Source organism: Erinaceus europaeus, chromosome 5 (assembly GCF_950295315.1).
Source record: "Erinaceus europaeus chromosome 5, mEriEur2.1, whole genome shotgun sequence".
Lineage (NCBI taxonomy): Eukaryota > Metazoa > Chordata > Mammalia > Eulipotyphla > Erinaceidae > Erinaceus > Erinaceus europaeus.
In genome coordinates this window covers 130,817,940-130,832,575 of record NC_080166.1, presented here as the reverse complement: position 1 = coordinate 130,832,575, position 14,636 = coordinate 130,817,940, and the positions used below count along the sequence as shown (strand labels likewise).

Sequence of the window (14,636 nt, the reverse complement as noted above, 5' to 3'; positions counted from 1 at the left end):
CTAGCTTTGAGAAGTCTATGTTCCATAATGTTAAAGACCTTCTTTCAAATGGCAAGGGGTGGAAATGTTCAACGCTGAGCAGCCAGTTCAGCAAACAGTTAAGGAGACACCTGCAGCCAGAGAATGTGAGCTGCACCATTGACTTTTGATTGGAATGTCCTCACCAGGCACCATGTTTGACGCTTTATTTTAAGGAGCAGAGGGAGAGTAATTTGAAGAATGGGAGTGTGCCGAGTTATCTCTAAACTAGCGTCCACCTTATAAAAGGACTCTACAAGGGAGTTGGAAGGTAGCGTAGTGCGTTAAGCGCAGGTGGCACAAAGCGCAAAGACTAGCATGAGGATCCCGGTTCGAGCCCCCAGCTTCCCACCTGCAGGGGAGTCGCTTCACAAGTGGTGAGCAGGTCTGCAGGTATCTATCTTTCTCTCCCCCTCTCTGTCTTCCCCTCCTCCCTCCATTTCTCTCTGTCCTATCCAACAACAACATCAATAACAACAACAATAATAACTACAACAATTTTTTAAAAAATTGGAAAAAAAGACTTTAAAAAAAAAGGATTCTACAATGCAACAGAAGAAGCCCCTGATAAGTAAGCCCATGCCTGACACCTAAGATATCTATTTTTAATTCTGTCACAGTTCATGGCAAATTATCACATCCCATCTTTAAATCAGTCTCCTGGCCCCACATCTCTTTTGATCCTTACTCTTGCTTCACTGCAGGCTACACCAGCGAAGTATTTTTTCCTAAAAACTGGTAAGCTCAGCTCACGTTAATTTGGCACACATGGATAGGCCATTTGACAAGTAAATCCCAGTTCCAAAAGTTGACTTGTGACTGAAAAACTCAGGATGAAAAATGGAGAGAGATTTTTGTAAGGGTACTGAAAAACCAGTTGGTTTTTTCCTCAGTCAGCACTTTCCCCAGTTGTGCTGTTCACTCCCTGCTTGACAATTTGCAAACCTATCAGAGGGAGGAAATTCTTCCACTGCTTGTGAAGCTAGGAACCATGTCACATGTAATAATAACAGTGACGGCTATTAGGAGCCATTAAAGTGCCTTCATAGTCAAGTGCTCTGGCGGTTCTCCCAACAGCTGAGGACAAATTACCTCTGGATAGAAAGGGAAAGATTCAGGGAGATGATTCTGCTAGACACAGGTTCCCCATGACTATCTAGGGTGACCCTCTCCCCCAGAGGACCAGGTGCAGTCATTGGAGCAGCTGGCCCATCTGGGAAGCTCACCACTGACTCCATTTTCTAAGGAGCCCTAAAAATAGTTTCATAACCCTTCTGCACTTATTCCTGGCTTCCCCTTACTGGGGAAACAGCCACCTTTCCCCATCTGTCTTCAGAACATCCTTAGGGTAAATAAACTGACTTCAGCACCAGTGAAATAGCTCGCCTGAACACTACACTGCATCGCCACATGCACAACCTGGCCCCCACAGCTTTGAAGGAAGCCTTAGTGCTGTGGTCTCTGTGACTCTCTCTATGTCTCTCTGTCAAAAGAAGGAAGGAAGGAAGCAAGGAAGGAAGGAAGGGAGGGAGGAGGGCAGGTAGGGAGGAAGGGAGGGAGGGTGGAAAGAGAAGAGGGAAGGAGAAGAAAGAACATGAAAGAAAAAGAAAGAAAGAGAGAAGGAAGAGAGAAGAGGGAAGGAGGGACAAGAAAGAAAAGAAAGAAAGAAAGAAAGAGAAGGAGGGAGAGAAGATGGAGGGAGGAAGGAAGGAAGGAAGGAAGGGAGGGAGGTAGGGAGGGAGGGAGAGAGGGAGGGAGGGAGAGAGGGAGGGAGGAAGAAGGGAAGGAAAAGGGAGGGAAGGGAAGGGAAAGAAGGAGAAGAAAGAAAAAGTAAACGAGAAAGAGAAGGAAGAGAGAAGAGGGAAGGATGGACAAGAAAGAAAGAAGGAGAGAGAGAAGATGGAAGGAAGGAAGGAAGGGAGGGAGGGAGGGAGGGAGGGAAGGAGGGAGGGAGGAAGAAGGGAAGGAGAAAGAAGGAGAAGGGAGGGAAGGGAAGGGAAGGGAAAGGAAGGGAAGGGAAAGGAAGGGGAAGGAAGGGAAGGGAAAGGAAGGGAAGGAAAGGGAAAGGAAGGAGAAGGAAGGGAAGGGAAAGGAAGGGAAGGGAAGGGAAGGGAAGGGAAGGGAAAGGAAGGGAAAGGAAGGGAAAGGAAGGGAAAGGAAGGGAAAGGAAGGGAAAGGAAGGGAAAGGAAGGGAAAGGAAGGGGAAGGAAGGGAAGGGAAAGGAAGGGAAGGAAAGGGAAAGGAAGGGGAAGGAAAGGAAGGGAAGGGAAGGGAAGGGAAGGGAAGGGAAGGGAAGGGAAGGGAAGGGAAGGGAAGGGAAGGGAAAGGAAGGGAAAGGAAGGGAAAGGAAGGGAAAGGAAGGGAAAGGAAGGGAAAGGAAGGGAAAGGAAGGGGAAGGAAGGGAAGGGAAAGGAAGGGAAGGAAAGGGAAAGGAAGGGGAAGGAAAGGAAGGGAAGGGAAAGGAAGGGAAGGGAAGGGAAGGGAAGGGGAAGGAAGGGGAAGGAAGGGGAAGGAAGCGAAGGGAAGGGAAGGGAAGGAAAGGGAAAGGAAGGGGAAGGAAGGGAAGGGAAAGGAAGGGAAGGGAAGGGAAGGGAAGGGGAAGGAAGGGGAAGCAAGGGGAAGCAAGGGGAAGGAAGGGGAAGGAAAGGGAAGCAAGGGGAAGGAAGGGGAAGGAAGGGGAAGGAAGGGAAGGGAAGGGAAGGGAAGGGGAAGGAAGGGGAAGGAAGGGGAAGGAAGGGGAAGGAAGGGAAGGGAAGGGGAAGGAAGGGGAAGGAAGGGGAAGGAAGGGAAGGGAAGGGAAGGGAAGGGAAGGGAAGGGAAGGGGAAGGAAAGGGAAGGAAGGGAAGGGAAGGGAAGGGAAGGGAAAGGAAGGGAAGGAAAGGGAAAGGAAGGGGAAGGAAGGGAAGGGAAAGGAAGGGAAGGGAAGGGAAGGGAAGGGAAAGGAAGGGAAAGGAAGGGAAAGGAAGGGAAAGGAAGGGGAAGGAAGGGAAGGGAAAGGAAGGGAAGGAAAGGGAAAGGAAGGGGAAGGAAAGGAAGGGAAGGGAAAGGAAGGGAAGGGAAGGGAAGGGAAGGGAAGGGAAAGGAAGGGAAAGGAAGGGAAAGGAAGGGAAAGGAAGGGAAAGGAAGGGAAAGGAAGGGGAAGGAAGGGAAGGGAAAGGAAGGGAAGGAAAGGGAAAGGAAGGGGAAGGAAAGGAAGGGAAGGGAAAGGAAGGGAAGGGAAGGGAAGGGAAGGGAAGGGGAAGGAAGGGGAAGGAAGGGGAAGGAAGGGAAGGGAAGGGAAGGGAAGGAAAGGGAAAGGAAGGGGAAGGAAGGGAAGGGAAAGGAAGGGAAGGGAAGGGAAGGGAAGGGGAAGGGGAAGGAAGGGGAAGCAAGGGGAAGCAAGGGGAAGGAAGGGGAAGGAAAGGGAAGCAAGGGGAAGGAAGGGGAAGGAAGGGGAAGGAAGGGAAGGGAAGGGAAGGAAAGGGAAGGGAAGGGGAAGGAAGGGGAAGGAAGGGGAAGGAAGGGAAGGGAAGGGGAAGGAAGGGGAAGGAAGGGAAGGGAAGGGAAGGGAAGGGAAGGGAAGGGAAGGGAAGGGAAGGGAAGGGAAGGGAAGGGAAGGGAAGGGAAGGGGAAGGAAAGGGAAGGAAGGGGAAGGAAGGGAAGGGAAGGGAAGGGAAGGGAAGGGAAGGGAAGGGAAGGGAAGGGAAGGGAAGGGAAGGGAAGGGAAAGGAAGGGAAGGGAAGGGAAGGGAAAGGAAGGGAAGGGAAGGGAAAGGAAGGGAAGGGAAGGGAAAGGAAGGGAAAAGGAAAGGAAAGGAAGGGAAAAGGAAAGGAAAGGAAAGGACACAGACAAACGTCTTCAGTTTTCAAGGAGAAGAAAATGAAGTGGGAAGAGCAGGAGGAACTAGCTAAAGGCCACACAGACAATGTGCAGCCACCCTAAAATCCAGTCTGAGCAGAACTGCTCTTCCACCCACCTGCCTACCTACAAAGGTGGTTCCAGTTGGAAAGACTTCCAGAAAGTCTCAACACAATAGGCCTTGTGCCCCCGCCCTCCAGATTTGGCAAAAGCAGTCAGACCAAGTGGGCACCAGCAACACGCATGGCATTAAGCTGGCTTCTGAAGAAACACCTTTATCTTTCACCTTGTCTGGGCCATGGCAACTAGGCCAGGGGTGGGCAGAGGTGAAGTTGCACTCAACCTGAGTGAGACCACAAGAAGATTCTGGGGGTTACTGAATGACTCCATGCATTGCCTCTTACATCTTTAATATTTTACACAACGAGAATTAACTACTTTTTTTTTTTTTTTTGCCTCCGGGGTTCTTGCTGGGGCTCAGTGCCTGCACCATGAATCCACTGCTCCTGGAGGCTTCCCCCCACCCCTGCTTTTTTGCTCTTGTTGTTGTAGCCTTGTTGTGGTTATTGTTGTTGTTGATGTAGTTCCTTGTTAGATAGGACAGAGAGAAATGGAGAGAGGAGAGGAAGACAGAGAAGGGGCGAAAAAGACAGACACCTACAGACCTGCTTCACCGCCTGTGAAGTGACTCTCCTGCAGGTGGGGAGCTGGGGACTGGAATTGGGATCCCAAATCAGGTCCTTGAGCTTTGCGCCATGTGCACTTAACACACTGCACTGCTTCCCGACCCCCAAGAATAAAATATATAATATTTGAGGGAGCAGCTGTCACAGAACAGCATCTGTAAGAAAACTCGAGATGTTGACTTAGAGCTGGGTTGGCGCCATTAACAGTTTTCAGTTTATCTTCTGTCAAAAAAAAAACCCAACAGCCTACAGGTTCTATCATATATTCCACAAAAGCAGCTAACCTCTAGGAAGACCTGGCTCAGAGCTCTCCTCCTTTCTCCAGCTATTCACCAAACAAAGAAATAAAAGTGAGTCTGGAGGCAGGTCCCTTGGATTAGCTGTTCCATTAAAAATGGTGGACTTTCTTTTTCTCTTCCATTAAGCCTGACCAAATGCTGCAACTCACCATCCCAGCCAGCAGCCTCTACCACTGGACCAGTCACTCCATCTGTTAGGAAGGTCACAACAGTGTCTCTTGTTTCAAATTTTTCTATGGAGTGATTTATTGTCTTGGCTATCAATTTGTAAAGAAATAAAATGCTATTTCTCCAGCATCTCTTGAGGTGTTGGTTTTATTTACAACCTCCAGGCAGTTCCACAGCAATCTCTGATTTTGACTGATTGATTTTTTAAAGGAAAGACATACATTAAAAATATTTTATTTGTGGGAGTCTGGCAGTAACGCAGCAGATTAAGCGCAGGTGGAGCAAAGCGCAGGGACCAGTGAAAGGATCCCGGTTCGAGCCCCTGACTTCACACCTGCAGGGGGGTTGCTTCACAGGCGGTGAAGCAGGTCTGCAGGTGTCTGTCTTTCTCTCCCCGTCTCTATCTTCCCCTCCTCTCTCCATTTCTCTCTGTCTTATCCAACATAATTATATCAATAATAACAAAAATAATAACTACAACAATAAAACAAGGGCAACAAAAGGGAATAAATAAATATTAAAAAATCCTTTGTCTATGAATTTACTCATTATTTGGAACAGGGAAACAGGAAAGGGAGGGAGGGAAGGAGAGAGAGAGAGAGAGAGAGAGAGAGACATACAACATTTGTTGGCCACTTCACGATTTGTGAAGCATCCCCCCTGCAGGTAGGGAGCCCTGTACTTGTACATTGTAATGTGTGCCCTCAACCAGTTGTGCTACTTCCTGGCCTTATATTGTGTTTGCTTGTTTTTTATTATTTTTTATATATGGACAGAGTAGACCATAAAATAATAAAGCTTCACTCAGTGCAGTGGGGGCCAGGCTCAAACCTGGGTTGTACCTTTTATTATTTACTTTTATTGTTCTATCTACTTCCACAGAGACAGAGAGGATCTCCTGGAGCTCTCTAGGCACTGTTCCTGGTGCCAGAAGCAAATCCAAGTGCTTGCACAAGGCAAGGCATGCACTCTACCCACTGAACCATCTCCTGAAACCTCTGGACTGTTTTAGGTGGGAACATTTCACTGGGTCCTGATCCTGATAACTTCTGCCCCCTTCTCACATTGGCACTATAACCAAGAAACAGACTCTAGTTTCCATGGCGATCATGGAGGTGAGAAGGTCTTCACTTACAATTTTGTAAACAAATATATATAGCAAGTCCAGAAATATATAGTCCCAGTCAAGCAACTTAGAGGAGGAGAGAGAGGGAGAGAGGAGGAGAGAGAAGGAAAGAGAGAGTCATCTTTGTTCAATGAAAATGTGCTCTGTGGGTACTGGTAATTTTTATGTGGTTCTGGGGAGGGGCTAGGGGTAGGGAAAAGCTTCCTGCCCTCCAATGGGAATAACAATTTGTTGCCCCCACCCCCTGTGCCTAGAAGATAACACAGTTCTATCCTCCTCTATAATCTAGCACTGAAGTCTCTGGGATGGGGTGGGATGGGATGGGATGGGATGGGATGGGATGGGATGGATGGGATGGGATGGGATGGGATGGATGGGATGGATGGGATGGATGGGATGGATGGGATGGATGGGATGGGATGGGATGGGATGGGATGGATGGGATGGGATGGGATGGATGGGATGGGTTGGGATGGGATGGGGTGGGATGACTTGGGTTGGGGTGGGATGGGTTGGGGTGGGATGGGATGGGATGGGATGGATGGGATGGGATGGGATGGGATGGGATGGATTGGATGGGATGGGATGGATGGGATGGGATGGGTTGGGATGGGATGGGATGGGATGGGATGGATGGGATGGATGGGATGGATGGGATGGATGGGATGGGATGGGATGGGATGGGATGGATGGGATGGATGGGATGGGATGGGGTGGGATGACTTGGGTTGGGGTGGGATGGATTGGGTTGGGGTGGGATGGGATGGGATGGGATGGGATGGGTTGGGATGGGATGGGATGAGTTGGGTTGGGATGGGATGGGATGGGGTGGGATGACTTGGGTTGGGGTGGGATGGGTTGGGTTGGGGTGGGATGGGATGGGATGGGATGGGTTGGGATGGGATGGGATGAGTTGGGTTGGGATGGGATGGGATGGGATGGGTTGGTTGGGATGGGATGGGATGGGATGGGATGAATGGGATGGGATGGGATGGATGGGATGGATGGGATGGGATGGGATGGGATGGATGGGATGGATGGGATGGGATGGGATGGGATGGGATGGGATGGGATGGGATGGATGGGATGGGTTGGGATGGGATGGGATGGGATGAATGGGATGGGATGGGATGGGGTGGGATGACTTGGGTTGGGGTGGGATGGATTGGGTTGGTGTGGGATGGGATGGGATGGGATGGGATGGGATGGGTTGGGATGGGATGGGATGAGTTGGGTTGGGGTGGGATGGGTTGGGTTGGGTTGGGTTGGGGTGGGATGGGATGGGATGGGATGAGTTGGGTTGGGATGGGATGGGATGGGATGGGATGGGATGGGATGGGTTGGGTTGGGATGGGATGGGTTGAGATGGGATGGGATGGGATGGGATGGGATGGAGTGGGGTGGGGTGGGGTGGGGTGGGGTGGGGTGGGGTGGGGTGGGATGGGATGAAGGGAGGGAGGGAAGAAGGAAGGAAGGAGCCACCCTCCTATTCCAACATCAGGAATCCCTGTCAACCTCCCAGATAGCAATCCTCAAATATCCAATCTGGGAGCAGTTGCCAAGGTCCCTTTTGAGTTTAAAAACTCTAAAACCGACTACCCATGGAAGGGTAAACAAGAGTCTAGAGCTTAAGCTTTCAACCCTTCATTGATCTCTAGATAGATTTCCTCTGCCTAAGGCAAATACATTGAAAAGACATTCACTGGAGAGGATTTCTTTTTTTGTTTGTAGGAAAGGTCTTCCAGTCAATATCTAAGCAACCTGCCCTTTTTTGGGGGATGCATATTTCTACATTTATGACACTGGACAAATGAGATGAACTCCCTGAGAATATTTACTAATCTGAATATTTATTCTTTAATAAGGATGTGTGTTTTTTAACTTTTTCTTCACATTTTATTTGTTAACTGGCTACAGAAAGAGATAAATCAAGGGGGGAGATAAAAAGACACAAAGAGAGACCCCTGCAGCCATACTTCACTGCTTGTGAAACCTCCCTCCTGCAGGTGGGAACCAGGGGCTTGAATTCAGGTCCTTGTGCATATAACGCATATAACATGTGTCCTCAACTGGGTACACCACGGTCTGCTTCTAAGAATGATTTCTTAATTGTTTTTAATTAAGGACACATTTGGGAGCCTTGAATATATCATTCAGAGAAGAGTAGACCATGTACTGTTCACTAGGGAGTCTGCACTAGCTTCCTTGTCCTCCCTGTGTAAATGGAGAGTAAGGGAGCAATAGCTGTAACACCTGGGGTGCAGGCAAACAAAGTTTTACTGATGCATCAAACCCAGCTTGGCTCATGCAATAGCCTTCTGAGCCCTGAATTCAAGTGGAGATTTTCTTTTAGACCATAACTGTACACAGATAAAGGTTGGGTAATGTGTGGACACTGAGAGAGGGGACATGCAAGTCATGGCAGCAGGGAGGGGAGGAATAGTAAAAGGTTCACTTGCTCCCTAGCCATGACCACAGAATAGGAGTTCAGACGTACAGGGGCACAGTGGTTACACACAGCTCTGTGCTGAATAAGGGTTTACAGCTAATGGTATTTATATACTTTTCCCATATTTGGAAGCTACCCTCTTCCCTGATCCAGTTTTCTAGTCCTATTCCCAACTCTGATACCATCTCCTCAGACAATACCACCTGCATGCTAGTGATCAGGCTTCGGCAAAACTTAGTAAAGTCATGGGCCCTTGAAATATAGCTAAATTAGACCTACTAGCCTTTTCCAAAATGGAGACCTCAAATCACATCTGATATAGTCTTATCTTTAGATTCCTGATTATTAGACCATTTTTCCTGCTTTATATCTTAATGCTTTTTTCAGACACCAAGTTGCAGATGCTACCATGATGCCAACCTGACTTCATTGGACAGATGATCTCAGCAATGTGTCCTGGACCCGCACTTCCCCAGAGCCCTGCCCCACTAGGGAAAGACAGAAACAGGCATATATATCCACCTGTCAATGTCCACATCCAGCAGAGAAGCAATTACAGAAGCCAGACCTTCCACCTTCTGAACCCCATAATAATCCTGGGTCCATGCTCCCAGAAAGATAAAGAACAGGAAAGCTTCCAATGGAAGGGATGGGATTTGGAACTCTGGTGGTGGGAATTATGTGGAATTGTATGCCTCTTATCCAAAGGACTTGTAGATCATTAGTAAATCAATTATATATATATATATATATATATATATATATATATATATATATATATTAAAGTTAACTTGCTTAAAAGCCCTCAAGGTCCTGCAAACACTAGGAAATGGAGAGGAATTGTGCCTATAATTTATATATGTCTTTCAGACCTTGCCTAAATATTTGTAATTATTTTTATATGCTACTTCACTTGTACAGGGCTTCAGAGCTATTATAGACAGTGGTGTGATCTCATAGAGTGTCTACTGAACACACACACAGTAGGTGGTTGGACTTTAAAATAAGGATAGAGGTAAAATAATAAAACCTTATTTTATTATTTTATAATAAAATAAGGTTTTATTATAAATGAGCATCCTCACTGGGCAGAGTTTCCATGAAAAGTTAACATCCTTATATCCCAGGATTATTATGGGGTTCAGAAGGTGGAAGGTCTGGCTTCTGTAATTGCTTCTCCAATGGACATGGGTGTTGGCAGGTGGATCCATACTCCCAGCCTGTTTCTATCTTTCCCTAGTGGAGCAGGGTTCTGGGGAGGTGGGGTTCCGGTACACATTGGTGAGATCATCTGTCCAAGGAAGTCAGGTTGGCATCATGGTAACATCTGCAACTTGGTGGCTGAAAAAGCATTAAGATTTTTCATATATTTTAAACTTTCCAACTAGAAAGTTTAAAACTTCAGGGGCCTCTTTTTGAAAGAGTGCTCAGGGGGCCAAGTGGCAGCACACCTGGTTAAGTGCACACATTACAGTGCATAAGGACCCAGGTTCAAGCCGCTAGTCCCCATCTGCAGGGAGGAAAGCTTCATGAGTGGAAAAGCTGTGCTGCAAGGTCACTGTGTCTTCTCTGTCTCCCCTTCCCTTTCAATTTCTGTCTATATTCCATAGATAGAGACAATAAAAATTATTTTAAACATCTCATTTGTGCACCTCTGGGGTTGCCATAGACATTTTCCTAGGCACTAGTGTAACTGAGTCCTAGCATTTTTAAAAATGTATTTTAAATGATATATATTACTAGAGCTTTAACACTGTTTTACAGAACTAGAACATATCAAGGGTATAAGTATGTGTGTGTGTGCACGTGCATGCGTGTGCGTGTGTGTGTGCATGTGCATGCGTGTGCATGTGTGTGTGTGTGCACGTGCACGTGTGTAGCCCCTTGTACCCATCAACAAAGTCCCTTTTCACACACCCTCCCCTATGACTACCAACGCAGTTTTCACAAAGTTGAAGGAAAAGTTTGGGTACCACTTGGAAAGTTCTTTTGTCTTAGACATTTGTATTCCATAGTTTCATTCATGAGTGAAACTATCCAGTAGCTGTCTTTTTTAAAAATAGTATTTGTTTATTTTGCATACAGACAGAGAGACATTGAGAAGGAAGAGGGAGATGCAAAGAAAGAAAGTCAGCTGGAGCCTCGCTTCACTGTGCATGAAGCTTCTTCCCCGTAGATAGGGACCGGGGACTTGATCCCGGGTCCTTGTGCACTATAATGTGCACTTGTCTTTCATGGGCAAGGCCCTGGGCTTGATTCCCCAGAACCACATATGAACACCTAAGGACAGCACCAGGGGGATTCCATGAATGGTGACATGGTACTTTGGTGTCTCGCCATCCCTCTCTCTCTCTCTCTCTCTCTCTCAAAATACCGAGTGGAGTTGAACTGCAAAGGCATCTTAATGATATCACACATGCATGAAGCCATAGGTTTGTTCCCTGCCACTGTATTTAAAAAACTGAATGTGGAAATAAAGGACAAGGGTCAGAAATTTAAACTCTCACCACTTTTGCTTTCCACAAAAGCTGGCATGATGGTGTTTGGCCCTCTGTGGTACTTGAGGGCAGGTCCATCTGAAGCTTCAAAATGCATAAAACAAGTGACAAAGGACAGTCTCCGACATGTGTCCTGTCTCACTCATTTTATCTTTCATTAAAAATATTTTTATTGCATGGATTAATGGCTCACAGTAAATACAGCTGTTGGTACATGTGTCAAATTTCTTAGTTTTCACCTGCAGTCTAGGGCCCCCTCCACCACGTTCCCCAGATCCTGAAACGCCCCCCTTTCCTGTCCAGAGTCCTTTACCTTGGTGCAATTCACCAAACTCAGTCCAAATTCTGCTTTGTGTTTCCTTGTTTTGCTCTTATTACTCCACTTCTGCCCATGAGTGAGATCACCCCATATTCTTCCTTCTCTTTCTGACTAATCTCACTCACTTCACATGATTCCTTCAAGCCCCAGCTCCAAAACTTCACATAGTCACTTTCAAACTTGAAAGTCTGGTGCAGGCAGAGAGGGCAGAGTCACTTTGATGAAAGTAAACCTGCAGTCCCGGGAGAGCTCATTTCTGTGTGCTGTGGTCCAAGCCTGACCCAGAATAGGGCTGCAGGCCCGGCTGTAGTGGGGGGGACTCACCTTTTCCTGAGCACAGCATGCCATCTGCTGATTCACACAGACTCTTGCTTTGTTCTTCAGTCATGTTGCACTTCCGTGGGTGCTGGCAGAGCTTGCCAAACCAGCCTCTCTCACACACGCAGTGACCGCAGGAACATGCGCCATGTCCTGTGAAGTGATTACAGGGTGGGGTAAGAGGAGGAGAAGAAGATGAGATAACAACCAGCTGAATCACAGTTTGCAGAAAAGAAATATGTACACCCTAGCATCTCATTTCCTACCAAGCCAACACACTTTCCCTTTCTGCACGATTTGGCGTGTGATTATCTGAAAGAACTTCACAGCCACAGCTCCAGTTTAACAAAACTCAGCTGGAGGGAGCCAAGAGAGAGAGAGAGAGAGAGAGAGAGAGAGAGAGGGAGAGAGTGGCCTTGGAATGATGGAAAACCCAACTTTGCCATCTTCCCTAGACACAAACAACTTCCTGCATTTTTATCAGTGTGGAGTCTCAGAACTTCTCTGCACTGTGCACACGAGGGTTCCCAGACCAATCTGCAGGTTGCTTTTGCTTGGGAAGCTTACTGATTGCCCTCCTACTGTTTACTGATTAAAACAAAAAGTTAAGCTCCATCTGAATGGCAACTGACTTTATGTATTCCTGCATGTGAATATATTACGACATCGGTGTTATTATATCCCAGTGTACATATTCATATAGTATATATTATACAGCATAGTGATATTAACAGGATATCAATAGACATGAATATATTCTCTGATGCATTTTAATGCTTTCTAGATTACATAATAGATTGAATTAATGATACTGATACCAATTCGCAGTCGAGACTATTGTTATATTACCTGTGTGTCTCTAGTTTGACTAAAAAGAATAGCTCAAGTGTAAGTTATCATTGGAGAAGAGCAAAATTCTTATTTTACTTTTTTTTTTTTTTTTTTTACCAGAGAACTGCTCAATTCTGGCTTCTGGTGGTGCTGGGGATTGAACCTGGGACCTCAGAGCCTCAGGCTTTAAAGGCTTTTTGCATAACAATTATGCTGTCTCCCCAAGCCAGAAATCCTAGTTTATAGAGCTGGCTTAGTAGGAAGGGCTCTCCATGTCTGCAGGAGGTTTGAATGTTGTAAAAAAAAAAAAAAAAAGGAAAAGACAGTTGTTCGCAAGTGGGGGTTCTTCAAGGGGGTTAAGGATGGAGGACTACCCAGCCTCCATACTGTCTCATCTTGTCTCTACTAGCTATGTAGCCCTCTCCCCAAAGGCCAGGAATCCAATCATCTGGAGGTGGTCTAATCAACACCAGTGGGTCTTCTTCAGGCTAGACTCCTGTCTTCACCCAAGGGAAGGTAGCTTTTCAGAAAACCATCTTTTAAAATATATATATAATTTTTATTAGTGACTTAATAAAGACTAACAAGATTGTAGGGTAATAGGAGTATAATTCTATATGGTTCCCATCAGCAGAGTTCCATGTCTTACTCCTCCATTGAAAGCATCCTTTTTTAAAATAAAATGGAAACACTGACAAGACCATAGGATAAGAGGGGTACAGCTCCACACATTGCCCACCCCCAGAGCTCCATATCCCATCCTCTACCTTGATAGTTTCCCTATTGTTTATCCTTCAGGGAGTATGGACCCAGGATCATTGTGGCATGCAGAAGGTGTAAGGTCTGGCTTCTGGAATTGCTTCTCTACTGGACATGGGTGTTGGCAGGTCAGTCCATAACCCAAGCCTCTCTCTCTCTTTCCCTAGTGGGGTGTGGCTCTGGGGAGGCTGGGCTCCAGGACACATAGTGGGGTCCTCTGCCCAAGGACGTCAGTTTGGCATCATGGTAGCATCTGGAACCTGGTGGCCTCTCCCGAGATTCCCAGGTTGAAAGCAGCTTCCTTGCAGAGCTCACACCAGGTGTTGTCTCCAAGCCACTATCTTGGCTCCACCCTTCCAGATTCCCTATATATATATATATATTTATTTATCCCTCTGGGGGTATGAACTAACATTCTTTATGAGGAGCAGAAGGTGGAAGGTCTGAATTCTGTAATTGTTTCTCCACTAGACATGGGCATTGGCAGGTGGATCCATACCCCCAGCTATCTTGCCATAGTGGGTTAGGGCTCTGTGGAGCTGAGGTTCTGGGACACATTGGTGAGGTCATCTGCCCAGGGAGGTTAGGATGGCATCACGGTAGCATCTGTGACTTGCAATTCCTCTCCTGGGGATATATGGGATATACTATAAGGAATCAAACACAAGCATGCAAAAAGCTATGTGTATACTTGTGTTGACAACAGCAAACAGAATCCCTGCATGTAGCAGCACTTCTGAAAGTCCCTTTGGGGCAGCTAGGTAGAATGCTGCCTTCTCCGTGAGCTATAGAAGGAAGCCAATTAGATCTCTGCACTTGTGAGTTTTGTCTTTTAACATTTTTTTTTTTTTACTTTTTCCCTCTTATCAATCTGTCTGATGTTTGTCTGATAACTTGCCATCTCTGAAGATCTCTGAAGATCCCTACTGCAGTCCAATATTTTGATTCTCCAGTATTGTGCTGAAGCTACAAATAACACCAAGCTAGTATTCATGTCCATCTTCACCCCTCTTCTGTCATAGACATTGCCTCCTGGTTTCTGAGATGCTCATATTTTGGTATATTTGTGATACTTGTACCTACCTGGGCACATACAACTGCAGACTCACTTCCCACCAGCACACAGTCCATTATCTGACTTTTCCTTTCTCACTTCTCGTTTCCACTCTGTGCCTGATTCTATGGAGCTGTATGGAAAAAGTCTAACCTCTCCGAATTGCCTATTAGCTTTGCAAATATTTACAACGCATTATGAAAAGAGCCTTTTGGTCACTTACAGACTCAAGCATGATGGACACAGTGTTCCCAGCCCAACTCCCATAAGCCCT

At 46.7% G+C, this 14,636-nt stretch overlaps 1 protein-coding gene across 2 annotated transcripts in view; it reads right to left on the bottom strand.

The window, feature by feature from the left end:
- The window catches only part of ITGBL1 (integrin subunit beta like 1), a 314,537-nt gene that overhangs the window by 3,869 nt on the left and 296,032 nt on the right, over positions 1 to 14,636 (bottom strand). For both annotated transcript variants that reach the window (XM_060191830.1, XM_060191829.1), the window contains one exon: positions 11,725 to 11,871. In XM_060191830.1, coding sequence (XP_060047813.1) covers positions 11,725 to 11,871 — 147 coding nt within the window. The remainder of the gene's footprint in view (positions 1 to 11,724; positions 11,872 to 14,636) is intronic.